The sequence below is a fragment of the Athene cunicularia genome, assembly GCF_003259725.1.
Source record: "Athene cunicularia isolate RWA chromosome 5 unlocalized genomic scaffold, athCun1 chr5_part1, whole genome shotgun sequence".
Classification (NCBI taxonomy): domain Eukaryota; kingdom Metazoa; phylum Chordata; class Aves; order Strigiformes; family Strigidae; genus Athene; species Athene cunicularia.
In genome coordinates, this window is record NW_020799101.1 from 8,985,967 (window position 1) to 9,004,299 (window position 18,333).

The 18,333-nt window shown below is 39.8% G+C and overlaps 1 protein-coding gene across 1 annotated transcript in view; it reads right to left on the reverse strand.

The window, feature by feature from the left end:
* MNAT1 (MNAT1, CDK activating kinase assembly factor) overlaps positions 1 to 18,333 on the reverse strand; it is an 89,882-nt gene that overhangs the window by 25,015 nt on the left and 46,534 nt on the right. Inside the window, exon 7 of the mRNA XM_026849221.1 lies at positions 13,509 to 13,630. Within this exon, the coding sequence (XP_026705022.1) occupies positions 13,509 to 13,630 (122 nt within the window). The remainder of the gene's footprint in view (positions 1 to 13,508; positions 13,631 to 18,333) is intronic.

Consider the following 18,333-nt stretch of genomic DNA (forward strand, 5'->3'; position numbering starts at 1 on the left):
ACAGATATCAGAAATTTTACCTTACTAGGTTTTCCAAGCTCACCCAAAGACAGCAATGTAGTTAGTGATGAAACTCTCTGAAGGTCTATAGACTAGGGCCCTTGCTGCACTTACCTGTCGCCCCTCAGCAGGGCTGCTGGGCAGAGGCCAACACATTAAACTCTACTGCCACAGAAACAAGAGGTGTGCACGTGCATGAGGAAAGCACCAAACGGACCCATACATGACTACTGCAATCTCATATATTCGCTAGCCCCATTCACAAAGTATTTTTCTAAGGGGATAAAACTAGCATTAAAAGAAAAGACATTGATTTTCTTTTCTGATTTTGAATTCCCAGGGCAGACAACCTGTAAAACCTGCTATTGTAGTACATATGGGCAGCTGATCTTAGCAGACAGCTCCAGACAGTTTTTCAGCATTTCTGTTTTGAAATACAGGAAAGTCAACTAGCAACCAGGAGCTCCCAGTAAAGCCTACTAACTTGGTTGATGAACACAGTGCTCTGTCATACAGGTAGCCACATTCCTTTACTCCATCTGCAAACACCCCTGAGCCATGTGGAGCACACTCCTCAATTGTATGAAAGTGCCTGTGAGCACACACAGTTCATCCACTGTGTCCCAAAGGAAAGTAGTATCCAGACATACTGCCCAAGGGTAGGAACGTTAAGGCACTTTTGAAGGCCTAATCCTGTTCCGACCGAAGCCACTACAAATCCCCTCTGCCAGGGCCGGGAGCAGAACTGGACCTATTTTTAAACCTGTCGCCTGTAGCGCCCATGGAAGTTCAATGGGAATTTTTCAGAATAGTGTTTTGACACTAGAGTCAAAAACAAGTGAGAGAACACGTGAACTTCCTACAGCTCTTAGAAGGCAGGGAAGGAGTCTGGCAGCATTGGCTGCGAGAACTCACAGAAATGGTGAGGAGGGCGGTTGCACTGAATTATCATTGGTATCATCTCCAGGGTCAGTAACAGCTGTTACAACACAATCGATTGCTCAGATGTTTGTAGAATTGGACAACACCATTTTTATATGTTCTTGTGCTATTCCATATTTTTCCAAGCATATTTAAAGGCAGGATAAATTGAGCAAATCCAGCAGATCTAAAATGTCTATAGATCACTTCTGGGTAAGAGAAAATGAGAGAGAAGTTTCACAAAAACAGTAACTTCGTGACTGCTCTTAAGACAAAAGCCAAAAGATAAAGGACTCTCTGGGCTGCACTACTCAAGGCAGAGTACTACTCATTCACAGCAGACTTCTGAAAGTGAACTCCCCTGTTGTACTCACACCTTCCCAACAATACCTGCTTCTCTTTTGGTGAGAAAAAAAAGCAGGATGCACCTACATCATGGAATAAGGAGAAAAAAAATTTCTTTCCATACTTCAGATTGTTTGCAGACTGTATCTGTGGGACTTTTCATTCCAAAATTAACTGTGTGCTGAAGAGAGTCTGGAACTGCAGAGCCATTATGCTTCCAAGTTTTGAGATGGCCTCAGAGTGCAGATCTCTCTCATTTCTGGAATACTTTTTGACAATTAACAGAATCAATGACCACAGAGCAAGAAGTCTGCCCAATCCATCAGGGTCTAAATGTGAAAAGAGGAGGAGGAGAGAGAGAAACTTCTAATGACAGGAAGGGGAGAAGAGGTGTAGATTTTTTTTGGCTTTATTCATGAGCATTTCCTCATGAATTCTGGAAGAGAGTCAGGAAATAAAGATAGCAGCCAGAACTCACCTTCTGCATCTTTTTAAGGGAGAACTAGACAAAGGCAGCAGTAGCAAATAAAGAAATGCACAAGTAACCTTCTCTATGCAAGGCAGATGCTACCCCAGTACAGAGAGTTGGCATAAAACCAAGGTATAGAGTCTGTCTGTGAAATTCTCAATAAATATTAAAAACACAAGTATGTTGACATCTGCATTTTTTCCAAAGTTGATGTAAAAATTAAAGCATGGGTTGACGCTCCTGAGAACAGAGAAGTCAGTATGATTCCCAGATTTAGGGGAAAGAGGAGATGGAGAAACTACCTATTATCTTGAGAGCAGAGGTGCCTGGAGTTTTGTCTAATAGCCTAATGCTAGCAATACCCAAGACATGGGACCTCTTTTTTTCTACAGGGTTCACCCTTTTCTCCTCTCTCATCACATGTATATTCATTGCTACTATCCAGCCTACAAGGACAGAGGAGAAGGAAAGAACAGAGACTACAACTTTGTTTTCAACAGAAGGCAGCCCTCATGCTCTGTCATTATTTATATATATTCCTCTACAGAGGAATAGTAGAGACCAAGTGAACAACCACCACCTGATATTAATAAGGTGTTAAAAGCACAGAGAATATGCTCACCTTAAGCAGCATCTTAGAAGAAACATCAACCTCATCAGGGTTGGATCTCTAAGCAAAAAAGCTATCCCTGCAACAAATCTGGATTGATGGGTCATTAAAAACAGTGACTAAGTTAGACCTTTTTTTTTTTGGAAATACTTAAAATATAGAAAAACACAACTACTTCCAGTACAACAGTAACCAAGCATGTAGCAAGTGTATTACATCAACTTAAATAATATATCTAACCTGCTAATACTTTCAACACTATACTTCGTTCTCACACACTTTTGAATTACTCTAACACTATTTTTAAAGAAATCTGTTCACTGAAGAAAACATCAATATATCAAAACTGTTTTTTAAACTAATGAGTTTCTTCTTTTTCAAAGCAAATATTTTAAGTACTGAAAAGGTTTCTGTAGCACCCTCCACTTCCAAATGACAAGTATCAGCAATAGCTGGATTTAAAACAAACTGAAAACCCCAAATCAGCAACATTTGACTCAAGGAAAAATATTAAATATTTTCAAGCAGAAGAACTGAAAAACTTACTCTTACTGAAAGAAAAAAGTATGTACGCACACCTGCTGTTCTATCAATCTAAGCAGGAAACCCATTTCACTGCTGCATCATAAGTAGAAGAAAAGTGCTTATTAAAACATTAATCACAGTCCATTATATTCTGACTCCATGCCAGAAGTTCCCATTACATCACTGAAAATATCTATTAACCAAAACCTGATTCTGACAAGTTACAGAAGTGTAGTGTTTAGGATTTAGTAATGTCAAAGCCAGTTTTAGAAGAACAGTTACACAATTGATTTTGCAGTGGCAAGCAAGTATAATTAATTGTTTTTGTGACATTTATTACTGCAATGGGGTTGATTTAACTGGTGTTTCTACTGTAAAATTATTCAAAAATTATTTCAAACTTCATCTACTTTTATTAAACACATTTATTGTGAAGGTATTTAATACCCGGGGCTGGCTAAACAATTTTAAAATGTGCTGGATATACCAGTACATGTAAAACTGTATTGTCTTGTGTAAATATGGGCCTTGTTTAGAACTACGTCTCACAGGAAATTATGCCAAATGAAAACCATCTCCCTTCTCCTCTCCCACTGAAAAGGATTTATGTTTTTACATTTAATACCAGTTAGGTAAAGAAACAAAAATATGGTGGCGTTACCTTCAAGCCTGAGCAATAGTTCATCTGTGAAGTCCGATTATGTTCAAATCCTTATTTTGTTATTAGAAACGTGGTTTAACTCAAATGCCTCAATTTGGAAGAGAGAGAAGTGAACAACTCACTTCTTTCTGGAAGCCTGACCCTACATGGCTTGTTTACCTAAAACAGTTTTCAACTAACTATTAGCAAGACTTTAAAACCAAAGCCATGAAAATCAGTTCCTAAATCTGTGTATATAATCTCCAGCCAACCAACTTAATTGCAGGTACTTTCCTCAACCCCCTGTAAGCAGCCTCACTAAAAAAAAATAAAATATTGAAACTATAGAGTGTGATAGGAATATTATGTACCTAACTCAGGGGATTAAAAAAAAAAAAAAAGGCCTATTTAAAAAATACTGTATTAATAATCACTGTACATTTAGTGTCACCGATCTTGACTAGACCACTGTCCATTCAGTGGTCAGTGTTCCCTTTCTCAGCTTGAGTGAGTGTTGCCACATGCTCTGCGTGTGTAAACGGACAAGTTCACTGGCCTTGCTGTGGGCTGTACTGGCTGAGGGAAAGCACTCTGCAGACAGCACCACAAGCCAGGTTCAGCATTGCCACTGATCTTATTGTGGGTGTCAAGCAGGCAGGTAACATCTCAATCATTTGATACGGAGGCTGATTTGAAATGAAAGCAGTGGATGCTTATAAATGACTAGTATTTAGAGAATTCATTGATAACCCCATCCTGCAAATACTAGCATTTAAGAGACTCTGAATTAAAAGCACCTCGTGTCGTTAGTGTTCTTGGTGAATAAAAGGGGTCCAGAACACACAAAGCTAAGAACAGCTGTGGTTTTTGGGTTTTGTTTGTTTGTAGAAGGCTTGGGTTCCTCTTTTGCCCTCTTGATCCAACAACATCATAAGTCTCTAACTACAAAAGTCACCTGAGGTTTTTTCCTGTCTTTAGACACTGTCAAATTTCAAAGATCCAAAGAGCTTCAGTTTTCCTCTCCTTTCTTTTTAAGTAGTGCCATGACACCAGAACTAATGCAGTCTGGGCTTGGTGGTGTGGGTGCTTACAAGCTCTGACTGAGCAGTTAGGACATCTATGAGGTGCCTCACTCCATGCAGCTTCTCTGGTGGCTAATAAGCTTACCAGGCAGCCTTTTGACAGACAAGGTACTTCTAAGGGTTCCCCTCCATATCCTCCACCCGTTCCTTTTCACGCAGCTGCTATGGTCTTAGTTACCCCTAAAATGTCTGTTGCTCCACCGTTGGAATGGAAGGAGCTATAAACTCCAGTTCTTACGAGTGTGTAAGACTTGGATATTTTATTTTTTTAAAAAAGGAAACTAGGAAAAATAAGAGAACACATGTGATCAGAGACATTAACTCTAAGGGAAGTTCTCCAGTTCCACTTTTCAAAAAATTTCCTCAGTATGATACAATCTGGGCAACATCAGAGCCACGATCAAAATAAGAAAACAGAGACTACCAGCCCAACCCTCAAAAATCTTGCCATCCATCATACTATGTATGTAACTGATATCACACATAGGATCAAATTTATGAATGGAATTACTAACTTTGGCAAATGGCATGCTCCTCCAAGAAGAGACCCCTCACTCCTACCACTTAGCACTCCTTAGACATTGTTGACTCCTGATCACTGTGAGAAATACTACTCACCAAGAATAAAGCTGCAACAAAGCTACCTGAAGGGGATTAAAGAATCAAGAGCAACAGCCTGAAGGGCTGCATAAAGCTTCAAGCAAGACACTCCAATGTTTCCCTCTACTGTTTCAGGAAATTTGTAATTCACCTTTTCAACTATTTGATACCACAAGAAACAATTTTCATTTGGAAGGCTGCTTTACAACTATGTTTATCAGTGTCAGAGTCAAGAAGATGAATAATTTCTGGCTTTATTTTCTTCTTCAGGGGTCTATTTTGCTGGCTGTCCCACTCAGTCTAAGTATTTTCATTATACATAACTCCCTCTTCCTGAAACAAGAGTGGAAGGGTTTAGGAAGGCTCTCTCTCTTCCTATTTCAGACTTCCTTCTTGCATTTTTATTACAAGAAGATATTTGTAAAATCCAGAGAGCAAACTGAAAACCAGGATGCTCCTCACCTTTCTACTTCAACTACATCCAAGACTAAATAATCAATTTAAAAGACTGGCCCATCCAAACAGACCCTTCAGAAAACCACAACAGTATTTGCCTAGACTGCCCCAGAGCAACTCCTTGTCATAACATCTCTCTGCCGTTCCTTACAGCCAAGTAGAAAGCACGAGTGATGCTCACATGTTAATCAAGAGAAGCAGCTCTTCCTCTCAGCAGTGGTCCCCAGTGAGCTCCCATATTCTCCATGACCACCATTAGATAGACTTTGCTCCTCATTGCTGAGGTGTTCATGGCTCTGTAGTCTGACACTCACAAAAAACATCCGGAGGCTCTGTCGCAGGAAGAACAGCAAAAGCTGAGGACACCGAGGCCCTCTTGTTAGTCAAGTGAGAGATTAGCAGGAAAGATCACTCCCGCACATGCAAAACGTGTAGTTTTTCTTGTGCAACTACACAGTTCCAAATGCAATTATACATCTGGCTGAGGAGTCAGATGAGGAGTCAAAAAAGGGCAATACAATGGAGTGCCGGAGAAGCAAGGAAGGAAAAAAGGAAAGATCACAAAAACTACTGACCTCAAATTTACCAAGTAATTTCAGACAAGCAACAAAAGATCTAAAACTTCTACAAAAATAAATTTGGCTAAGCTGATGGAGGACAACTAAGGAGTAAAGCCTGTGGACATACCAAGTCACAGGAGAACCATACATCAGTAGTGATACCAATGCAGAGGATGAAGGGAAGGATGAAAGCAAAGAAGGGCTTTCAGTAATAGATCAGACCTATCGCAGATGATCGTATATTTTTAAGTGGCTGGGAGTAACAAGGCTTTGATTTGGTGAAACACAAAGAGTGCAGAAAATAGGGTATTTGGCCCACACAGTGGCTGGATGACTTCTGCCACATTATAATCCATCAGCAGACAGCTCTGCCTGACACTTTTTCAGCTGCCTACTTAGCAGCATTACCTCTACACCTGCAGAGACAGTTCAAGGCTCACCTCCTACCCATTTTCAAGAATAAAGCCAAGATTACCCTCCTGATTTTTTTTAAGCAATTTTAAATATTCACTGGTTAATCCTGTAGTGCAGTTTGCCAGACAATTCTCCATTCCTTATGTTAAGACTGAATTTTTTTCCTCATATTCTATGTATTTTAATAAATGCATGATTTAGTATTCTGCAAGCCCACACTACAAAAAGACTATTCTGGAATAAATGGTATAATTACATTTCCTACAGTGACCTTGTAATCTCTTGAGTATTTATTCTAGACTAAACAGCCTTACTCAGCTGCCCTATGTCTGATTGTCGATGAAAGAAGCTTGTTTGACAACTGCTTCGAGCAGAAACATATTTTTTCCATGATTGCATGAAAAAGTAAAAAAACATTACCAGACCAGTATTCTGAGTACAGAGACTCATGTTAGATCGATGAGTTAATTTTGAAGCCAAACGCCAACAAAAACAATTACTATGGACATTCTGCTGTCATGGCCAGCTTTTGAGGTTAATTTAGTGGTACATATACAACTACAGCCAACTTTACATATAAGAAACTACACGGTGTATGCAAGCTTCCTTCTTTGTTTCTTTATATATTTTCCATATTCTCTGCTTTTATAACCCTCCCGAGACCTTTTACAGCTACAGAACCCACACTATACCCACAGGTGGGCGGGCAGGAAGCAAAACTCTCCGTTTCATAAGCAGTCCACTTTTAATATATTCAATTGCTAATGACCTTGACAGAAGAGCTCCATGCAAAACACCATATACTACAGGGTGTCGTTTGAAATGTTCATAGACATTTCTGCCAGAAAGCTGATTTCTTAAACAGTGAGATTTCAGACTTACTAGAGGCTGTGCTCCTTTTCTTGATTTCCATTCAGTTGGAAAAAATTGGTGCTAATCTACCTCCCCTATATTAAATTTGCATCCTTCCAAAATCCTATGACGAAACCTTGTAGGATTTCTGTAGTATGCTAAAGCAATACAAGACAGTGTCTACATCAAACCAAAATTAAGATGTTTTACACACAGTTCTGTTTTCTTGTTCCATCCTTTCTTGAAAAAGACTGCATGCTTTGCCACACTCACTATTTAAAAAAAAAAAAAAAAAATGTACTCACATAGTACTTCTACTGCCATTCATAGGGTTTTATTCAATTCTTCATGATAAAATGAACAAAAAATACTGTATGCAATTATAGCTGTGTCTTTAAAGCAATTATCACTTCTTACCTGCCAGTTCTCACTCATTAGGTGCCCAATTCAAAAATGTATTGCAGCCAACAGAAATCTTTCTACTGACGATCAGGCCCTGCAACAGGAGACACTGGGAAATTCAGACCATATGCCTTGGTAGCCAGGAGAATTCCTGCAAGGAGTGCAGCCGTTTACATGCTCTCCAAAGCAAGACAAGCTTTCCCTTGCTCTTACTCAATCTTTGACTACTGAGCTTATTGATAAACTATATTCTATTCAAAGGAGTAGAATGAATTCAGTATCCAAAAATCAATGGGCCAAAGCAGATCAAATAAGCCCTTAATTTGCAGCTTTTCTCCTTTTTCAAAATTCAAGAAATATCTGCATACCCCAATGACAAAGAGCAGATGTGAAAAATCACCTGCTACAACTTTTTAAGCCCAGCAATCCTGTCACCCATTCAAAATCAATTCTCAGTTATTTAGCTGCCTTGAACTCAACACAGACACTGATAGGGTTTTAACAAAAACTAATCTGGCCAAAGACCAGATCAGCTATGATTTAAGAATAGTTTGGAGAGCATCCTTATTATTGCTTCACTTTAAAAAAAAAAAAACAAACAAAAAACCAAAACACCAAACCACACAATGACTGACAGCAAAGAAGTCACACGAGTCATTTCTAGATTAAGTGCCAGAACTCTACATATGTTTCAAATTACACTACAACACTGTACAACAAAGAAATATGCAGAAATTTTCCACTTGAAATAAAGGTTAAAAATTAAATGCAAACAAAGCTCCAACAGATATGAAATCTAACCTCCTCATCTTAATTTGAAATTTAAAAACTGTGCTGTCCTACACTAGGAAAAAAACAAACGAATGAATCGGTCCAGTTGTTTGTTATAAAAAGCACAGTGGACTAAAACACATTCGTTGCATGTACAAACTTCCACAGCACTCTGATTTTGCTTCAGTACTTACCCTCAACTCTTAAAATAACATTTTGCTTAGATTTAACTTTTAAGTTATCAAAGTATATTACCTATCCTCATTAGTGTTCACCACTGAACTTCATTTTTGCACCATATTTAAACAAAACACTAATTAACTAGAGTGCTCCTAACAATGTGGTTATACATGAAAACAAGTTGATAGATCAAAGGGAAGTCACATTTTTCCCTAAAGAAAACCAAGATTTTTGGAGCAAACTCAATTTTTTTTATATACACGTGTATATGTTCAGGATCTATCTCTTCAGACAAAGTCAAGTAGGCAAACAATTTTACTTTAAACAGCCCAGGCCTAGCTTGATTACAAGGTCTGCACAAAAATCCTCTGTTAAGACAGAGGATTCTTAAGTGGAGTGCAAACGAATTTTTAATTATTTTACTCGTAAACTACCTCTATTTTGTGAGAATAGCACTGGTGCTGTGCTAGAAGTACAATCCATTTTGGATTACAAGAGACTGTTTCTAAACTTTGAGACATGAAGTTCACACATCTTTACCCAAAATGTTAATCACCTAAGCAGATTTTTGATTTATAGTCAGTTTTTAAGTAGCTTGTGTATGGCTCTTCCACAGCTGTAAATACTTGGTGTGAGAACGCTGTGTGGCCGCTCCTGCTAGCCGTACGTACTTATAATTAATGCCAAGAATGTCTACATTTTTCAGGACCTCAAACAAACATAATTTTGATCCTCATGGGGGTGTGTGGGGGTGGGGGTGGGTGTTTGTTTTTTAATCAAAACTACATAACAAACATACATTTTAAAAAAATAAACTAATTTCCATCCCTATCCTGTTTTGGTCTTTCACTACTTGGCATGTCAGAGTTTGTTATATTTTTAATTTCTTTGTTTTGCAGTAAGAAAAATCCAGACCTCCAACCACATGAATTCATTGTGCTCAGCTAAAACATTACCAAAAAAAACCCAACCCCAAACCCAAACAGGCCTTTTATTCCCCTCTTAGAAAACCCTGAAGAAATGGCAGTGAGTGCCCAAGCATCCAGGTGCTCATGCTCCCTCTCTCAACCACACACCTCCTCCTCTCCCAGAAAGCCATGGTAGGTCACACAGCCTTGCAATGACTTTGGCAGTTCAACAGATTTGGACCAGAAGATGGTTCAAAAAACACTCTCCACTTTATTCAAGCTATATCAACTTAACTGTTTCTGGTGATGGCAGAAGTGCCAGCCAGTAGAGCCTTTGATAAGACATGGCTCAACCACTAGCAGGTTGCCTCAACTCCACCCAGAAACCAACAAATTTCCCAATGCATGTCACTGAACACTTCTGTAATTTAGAGTAGTGACCAAGTCACACAGACCCAGGACTATGAGCCATCATGGAGGGACAGGCAGCCGTAGAGCCCACCTCCAGGACAGGGATCTTACAGTGATCCAAGACCCCACTTTTCTCCAAGGACGGCACCCCAGGTTTGGGAGATAGTCTCATACATGTCTTCTCCCCTTCTTCAAGTCACATTTCCATTTGAGAGCTGAGACAAGCATGAGCTGGTCCTCACATCCTGCACACCCAAAATGACCTTTAACACCCGGATCAAACCATCACCACCCTGGCATGCTCAGTGCATATTCATGAGACCACCAGCCATTGAGACTTCCGTGCAGTAACCCCACAGGCACGGAGTCATGGGAACCTCTATCAGAGGCTGGCTCTGAGGAAGCTTCGCTCCCCCTGCCATAAGGTTAAATACAACCTACAAGTCAGTGTAACACACACTGCTCCCAGAAAGCCATGTAATTCAGGATTACTGCCTATATTTCATTACTTCCAGAAAATCTTCCTCTATTAAAAAAAAATTGCAGAGGGGCCCTGAAGGACAAACACCCCTACACATTATACCAATCTTTTGTGTTTAAAAAAAAAAAAAATAAATCTATTCCTTCATTATTCTCAGACTTCCAACACAATAGCAAAATGCATCATAAGGATGTTAATGTTTTTCTGCAGTACACAGAAAAAAAGAAAATTTACAGCCCCAAGAGAAACTGAAAAAAAATTTCTAAGAACAGTTCGAACATAAATTTCCTTTTCTGCATAACATGCAAAATCCACTCAGAAGAGCAGTGGAAGGATGCAGAATCGAGTTTATTGGACTGCAAACAAAGTTTTTAGTAAAGCCTAATGAGCAAGTAATACAAGTAATCTTAAAAGCAATTTTTATTTTTTTTAAATTATAAAGATCTCTAACGTGATCCCTTAAGGGCTGACCCTTTCTCTTGCTCTTTGCTAGAAACCTTCTTGCCATCTGTCTCCTTCACTGAAGCAGTTTACCAAGAAAAGTAACACTAATGCTGGAACCTGACGTGTATATTGCAGAAGGTAAGAGTTTAAGATATGGATATTCAAAAAACCCATTCTGCTGGTTTGAAGGTAATAAACTGTATCTTTAAAAAAAATAAGCCAATAAATTACACTACCAGAAGTAAATTCAAAGTCTCCAGGTTGGCAGTATCTACAATAATTCTGGCTCCAGAAACTCAGATGATAACAGCCTGCACACTTGAAGGAACTATTTAGAGGCAATAAATAGCAGAATGAAATAGCCAGACTGCAAAATTATTAGCAAGAACATGAAAAGAGGGAAAAAAAAAAAAACATACTAAAGAAATTTAGATTTAGCCTGTTCTTATATATGTCCAAAAAAAGAGGAAACTAAAACTCTTTAGCAGGAGTGGTTAACTCTGTGCCCAGCTCTTCTGCCTCACCCAGGCAGCTGTATGCAGCTGCCTGAAAAAACCCAAAGTAGGGATGGAGGCACATTAGTTAAGCATTCATCATCAACAGGAAATGCGCATGAGTTCATATAAACACAGAAACACAAATATATAAACGAATAGCCTTGCATGGTGTAAGGTATTTCAGACACCCCACGGAATAGGGTTAGAGTTTGTACCGGCTGGGAACCCACAGCATCAATATATTTGTTTTGGAATTGCAAACAGCCTCAGGACTCCACAGAACTGTTCTGGTGGGCACCACCGACCCACTCACTCACTGCCACAGCCACCCAGCACCCCTGCTGCTCTTAACTATTTCATCCCCTCCAGAGCCACACCGAACCACCCTGGCAGTTCATGCTTGGAGGAGTAAAATGACACATCTGCTAAAGTGTCTCCAAGAAAAGACTGTGAGCATTGTTTGCAAACCCTGCTCCAAATACACTCACACACAGACATTGCAATGTAACTGCAGTATTTACAGGATTCTGTTTTGCCAGGTGTTGGGTTGACTCTGAACCAGTGTCACAAGCAATTAGATGGGATGGACATAGATCACACAGAATTCCTGCTGGATCTAGACACCAGCACTTACCTTACAGGGGCACAGGTGAAGTGACAGGGACTAGGAACCCTCCCTGCACAAGTCATCTATTTTTCCCCCCAAGTATTTTCATTTCTGATGAGTCTTGGAGTTGAGAGGGCCTCGAAGTTCCCCCTGCACTGGAGGTCCCTTCACAACTGTGCTCCATCCAAACAGGTGGTGAAAGCTAAATCTGGCTCGGCCCAAGTTTAAACTGCTAATTAATATTTAGTCTCAGAAGCTTGATATCAGATAATAAAAATTACAGGCATCAGGAGGACACAGAAGCAATAAAAATGGAGACAACCTCAATTCCAGACAGCCTTGAATTTTCTGAAGCACCATTACGTTGCTTATTTACTTTAAAAAGTCTGTCTACCTCTATCATTTTCTGGATGAAATACAATTTCTCCTGTGCCAGTGAACTAGATGGGACCTCTGTTTGGATTTCAGTGGTCTCTGAAACTGCATACTAAATTGTTTCAACTTTGTTCAACACTTTGTGGCTTCAGTTTTCCCATACTGCACAGTCAAACGTAAACTGTTATTTTTTAAACTCTTTCTTGTCTTGCCAGTCTGCACGTTCATTCTGACACGTAGTTTTCCAGGCACTGTAAGTGCTGTTGACCTTGAAGCTTAGGCCATGAAGAGTTGGGTGACACTCACTATCCCAGTAGCTACATGTTTTCAGGTGGTGTTTCAGCTACAAATATTTCTCTAAAGAGCAGACACGTCACTTTCGGACTTCCCAGCCTCCATTACCCAGGCACAGCAGGCTCCCTAACTCCCTTCCAAACATGGCTGCACACCACGATGCCGCCAAGCTGCTGGACCAGCCCTGCATTATATTTTTGACAAAGTTAAGCTCTGTGCTTCATTTCTCACAAACGCAGTTTGACTGTAGACAGCAGTCGACAAGTAAATCTACCCTTTTCCATGGCAAACAGCCCAACTTTAATATTTTTACTGGCTTACAGCTGGGTAAATTAAGCCCCAGATTTTTATTTATTTATTTTTTAATACCGTGCAACTGAAAATGAACAGCTACTTCACTACGACTGCCAAGGACAACCTTAAAAACACTAATGCAATCCAGTCCAGCTCTCAATAGATCTATAAAGGCTAGAGAACCAAAAATTTCAGCTTATCCACCCAAACAAAATGTTGGTTGGGCAGGAAGTCTACTATTTCGTTAAGATCCTTAAAAAAAAAAAAAAAGAAAAAAGAAAAAAACCCCTACATGCTGGAAAACTGAAGATGGTAACAGTCCCAGCTATAATGCTATGAAACAGGAATTAAAACTTGCTGTGTTACTTACCCCAGCTCTTCAAGCATTTCAGGCTCTGGAACTGGTGGTCCATATGTCTCCACTTGCAGAGGCTGATACTCATACAGTGTTTCCTCTAGTTTTTGTATTGGAGCTAGTGAAATCTGCTGACCCTGTTAAAAAAAAGAAAAAGCAAAACATTTCTACTACTGGGTCAAAGTTTTGTTTTGGCTTTTTTTTAATGCAATGCAAGAACAAGCTTATCGCATTAACCTGGTCCGTACAAAGCCCATCCCATTAAGAACATACTATCTACTGTATCACTTGTTTTTTCATGATTTGGACTTTTTAATGGGATCTACAGTTTGGAAGTAGTGTTTCATTAGCTATAACTGTTTGGACAAGGTAAGAGGAAAGGGGAAAGTTTTATTGAAGGCAGGCTTACCATTAGAGAGTGCAGCTGCTTCCAGTGTCACTAGTAAAATTATTATTAGGTTAAAGTTTCATTTATCAAAAGTAATATCAAACAAATGTCTCTGAGAAACCCTATTCGATTCTGTAATCAATGATTTCCTAAAAGCCCTAATTAGAAAGGGAAGCTGCTTCCACTTCTCTCTGCAGGCTTTGTAAGCTCCCATATATAATGGCTCTCAAGATAGACTTTTACAGCGCAATACAATTAATTCATTCAGCAAATTCCCATTTGTTTCATAACTAAAAATATAGAAACACACAAACATAAAACTTCCATTCCAGATGGTACTTTTGCAAGCCCTTCAGACCACTGAGAAACAGCTAGACATTTCAAACACCACCACCACCCTCCCAAGTCCCTATCACTCTGAGCTCTCACAAAACAGGAGACTTGTGGCTGGAAAGGAGGGGTCAGGAGGATATGAGATAGAGCCAAAGTTAACAGATGTTGCTGCGTGACATTCTACACTGATTTGTTGATCTTTCACACAGTTTCAATTTTCTACTGTATTCTATGGTGCTCACAAAAATTAGCAGCAGCAGCAAAAAGTCAGAGCATTATATGCCCCCCTCAAAACAGCCTGGCTTCCCCTGTAGAAATTGAGCTTCGCATCTGCAAAATGCAGGAATTTAGGAAAGTAGTAGTATTGTTTTTGTAGACATTTTGTCTGCAACAGGAGATCGGAAGCTTTCCATGGTGTAATGCTGGCTATAACCCTGGCTCCCACTGGTGATCACTTCCATGGGGCCACTCATGGATGCATCAAGTAGACACTAAAGGTTCCTAACGTGGGACACTGGGTTAAAATTAACTAAAGAAAAAAAAAAAAGAAAGAAAAAAAAAAAACAAACAAAGCCACGTCAGCAGAAGGGTAAAGTGTTAATTAAATTTGTGGTTGAAGATAGTGACCTTTCTGAATTTGGAGCATGGTTATTTTTGTTTAGAGTTGCAGAAAATAGCTAAGAAAACTGAAGACGCAAGTCTTTAAGTACTACCATGGATCTAGGCCGATCTCTATGGAAATATCAGCAGCTCAACTTTTCCACTGAAACGGCTCTGTGCATGTGATGAGAACAGATAGTTCTGTCCTTTTTCTGCACTGCTCAGGAGCCTGGCAGGGCAGCTGCTAACACTGTTACGGTGACAGTCTCCTGAAGGCAAAAGGTGATGAAGAAAGTTCTCGAGTCAGCCCTGAGTCACTCCAACTTTCATAGTTAGCATACTGTTATTTCTGGGCCACAAACTACTGCTGTAACATTAAAAGCAGACAACCACACACTAAAAAAAAAAAAAAAGCAGGAAAAGAAAGGTTAAAAATTTAGCTCTAATGCTACTTCATTATATTTTAAGATACAAACACAGGGTCTTTTCATATTGCTCTAAATTGTCAATTTACAAACTATTCTAATTCATTAATATATTACAATTCATAACTACATTTATGTGGGCAGGTTAAACTCATTGTAAGAGATTAATGTTTAAATAAGACTTTTAGATTTTAAATTTTAACAATATTTGTTCATTTAACCAAACTCAAGGGAAAGACATGCCAACATTCTACATGTGTACAACCTCATCTACTGAGTGAAAAATCGCCTTTCCAACCCAGAGCACTGCCGTAGAAAAGAAAATTCAGTTTCAGGCAAAGATCAAAACCATGATAAATATTTTGGGAAATTACTTGTGTGTGGAAAAAGGGAGCAGCTCAGATTGCAGGAGCCACATCTCTGGAGGGCATCACCAGAACAGCTGCTCGCTGTTAGTGAAGTTGCCACTGGTGCATTCCTAACACTTTTTTAACGAGAGCAACTTCTGCAGACGTTGGCCAAGAGACACAGGAAGGCTCCTGACAAATGAACCAGGCTCATCACTAGCCTCTTTGCAGAGGCCCAGAGAGCAGAAGTAGAACATCGAAGAGGAGCAACATATAGAAACTGATGATCCTTGAGCTGGTCTGACCTTGTGTCCAGCACAGGCTGGGACATTTTGTGTTCTTGTATGAAGCCCAAGGACTGGCAGTTCAGCCAAGGCACTTTCTTTTGAAAGGTGTCCAATCTAGACTTAAAGACTTCCAATTATAAAGGTCCAGGCATATCCCCCAGTAAACTGGTCCAATATTTGTCTTCATTGTTAAATACTGGCAGCTCATTTCTGGTTCATCAGGATCAATTTCAAAGCACTGGTTCTCTCCTACAACTTCCTCACCTATATACTGGGCTAAAGTGAAAGCATTAGGAACCAGTATGTACTGCACTGGTTTGTGTCCAGCCAGCAGACCTGCACCTCAAGGAGATTGTGCAGCTGTATGACACAGCTCATTTGTTTCCATTCCCCAAAATCACAACTTTAGCTGATGGGCTTTGGCAAGGTGGATTACATTCCACTTAGCAACAGGGTGGGAGAGAGGGGAGGAAATAACAAAATAACCACCCAATAACAGGCTGTTCCTGCCCTACAGCTGTCTGGCCTTTAGGTAAAGGCTTTGTCCTATAAACTAGATTTTAGTCTGCCTTGATTTGGGAAAGGGTTAGATGGAAGCATAAGCTACAATACATTCCCACCTAAGGGAGGCTGAAGCCTGGTCAAGCCCTGCAAACACAACAGCTCTGTAGATGTTTTGGATACGAACAGGATCTATCTACACCGCTTACTCCTTGCGGTTCGAGCACAGCGGCGTGGCCATGCAGGCTCCCGAGCTCACAGGCTTCCAGTTTGTTCAACCCTGCATGGATTACACTGCGGTCCCAACACTGGCTATGGCACCGATGTGAAAAAAGGCTGGGATGGAAACCAATGAAAACTTGAAAGAGTTTTGCCTTTTCTCTCTTCACTGATATTGTGATAAGGTACATTTACAAAAAAAAAAAAAATCTTGTTGAAGGTAAAAGGTCCAATTTGATTAATATTATCTCAGTTAGAAGCCATTTGACCAGTAGCATCTCAGTTTTGTGTCCCTGTCCTGAGTGGTCCCTAGCCATTTCATGGAAGACTGGTATAAAAAGGGAAGCTGTTGTGTAACTTCAGAGACATCACAAGAAACAATAACTGTTACTTAGGGCTTACACAGCACTTTTACAGATCCAGAAACCATTTCACATCTATGAGGTAAGATTTTTAAATTTCCTGTATTCCACCTAGACAGCCAGCCTTACCTCTTTCCAGCATTAGGAGGCATTTATCAGCATGCTAACACCAAAATTAAAGCAGCGGGTCCAAGATCCTGCTTTTGCATTACTTTCTCCTGACAAACCTATGATCTGACATTGTGGTCACGGGTAAGTATTTCTAATTCCCCTTGGATGCTGTAATGTTTGTGTAAAAAGCTGACAGTATCCAAATGGAGATAGAAAAGGCTTCCAAGAACACAGACAACAGATTTTCCTGACTGCTCTCCCTCCCACCCCTATCTTCGTGGCATACAAGTTTTTTCTCTGGAATTATTTTAGGCACCCTAGCTGTCTATTACATTTTGGAATGTATGGAACCACAAAACACACTGCTAATTAGAAGGAAGGCATTTGCTTATCCCTGTGACTTTGTTTACGTAAAAGACTGCACAGCAATGGATTTGTGAGCAACTGACTTTTCATTCATGTACTGTATGGTTTTAGATAAGAGAAATATAAGATTAAATTGGGAGGGGAGTTAAATAATGTCTTTTGTGTTACAAATAAAACTGACTGGCTGATTTACTTTTCACTATCCCAGATAGTGTTTGAGGCATCTCTCAGTTTAAATAATGAAAGGAACAAAAGCAGTAGTTAATTTTTGTTTCAGACTGTGATACAACATGGCATTAAGAAAAAACAAAAACTCATGGATTATATAGAGAGAAGAGCTGCCCTTGAAGTGACAAGGAGTTTATTTTAAACAAAAACCAATGTCCTTTTAGGAGAAGTCGCAGCTATGAGAGTATCAAAATTATAGTGTATCAGTGCACCTTTCACACAGGGGTTTGGGGAGGGACTCTCGGCAAGTGCCAGGTATATCAGTATTTGTCTGCTAGCAGAAAGAGGTTATTTTAGCAGAGTCCAGAAATAACAGCTCAAGGTGCAGCGTTCACACTTGTTCCCATCCCGCCATCTCTCTTTCCCTGTCTCCAAAACAACATTGCCTTCCTTCACCTCCTTCCCTCAGCAGCAAAAAGAAGTAACAACTGACAGTCTTCTCAAAGTGCCAAGTGCCAAGGAGGAGGAGAAAAGAGACTGACACCAAAAAATGCACTAGTAGGGGAAAGAGGAACAGCTATGCCACAAAAACATCCCCAGGCAAGAGACAGGAGCCAGAGATGGGGGTCAGTAAAACTTGTCCAGACAAAGCATGTTTCTGTCCTAGAAGCAGCTGGACTAGACAATGTAACCGAACTTCTTGCTTTTTAAATTTTTCTCTGCATAGGAACTT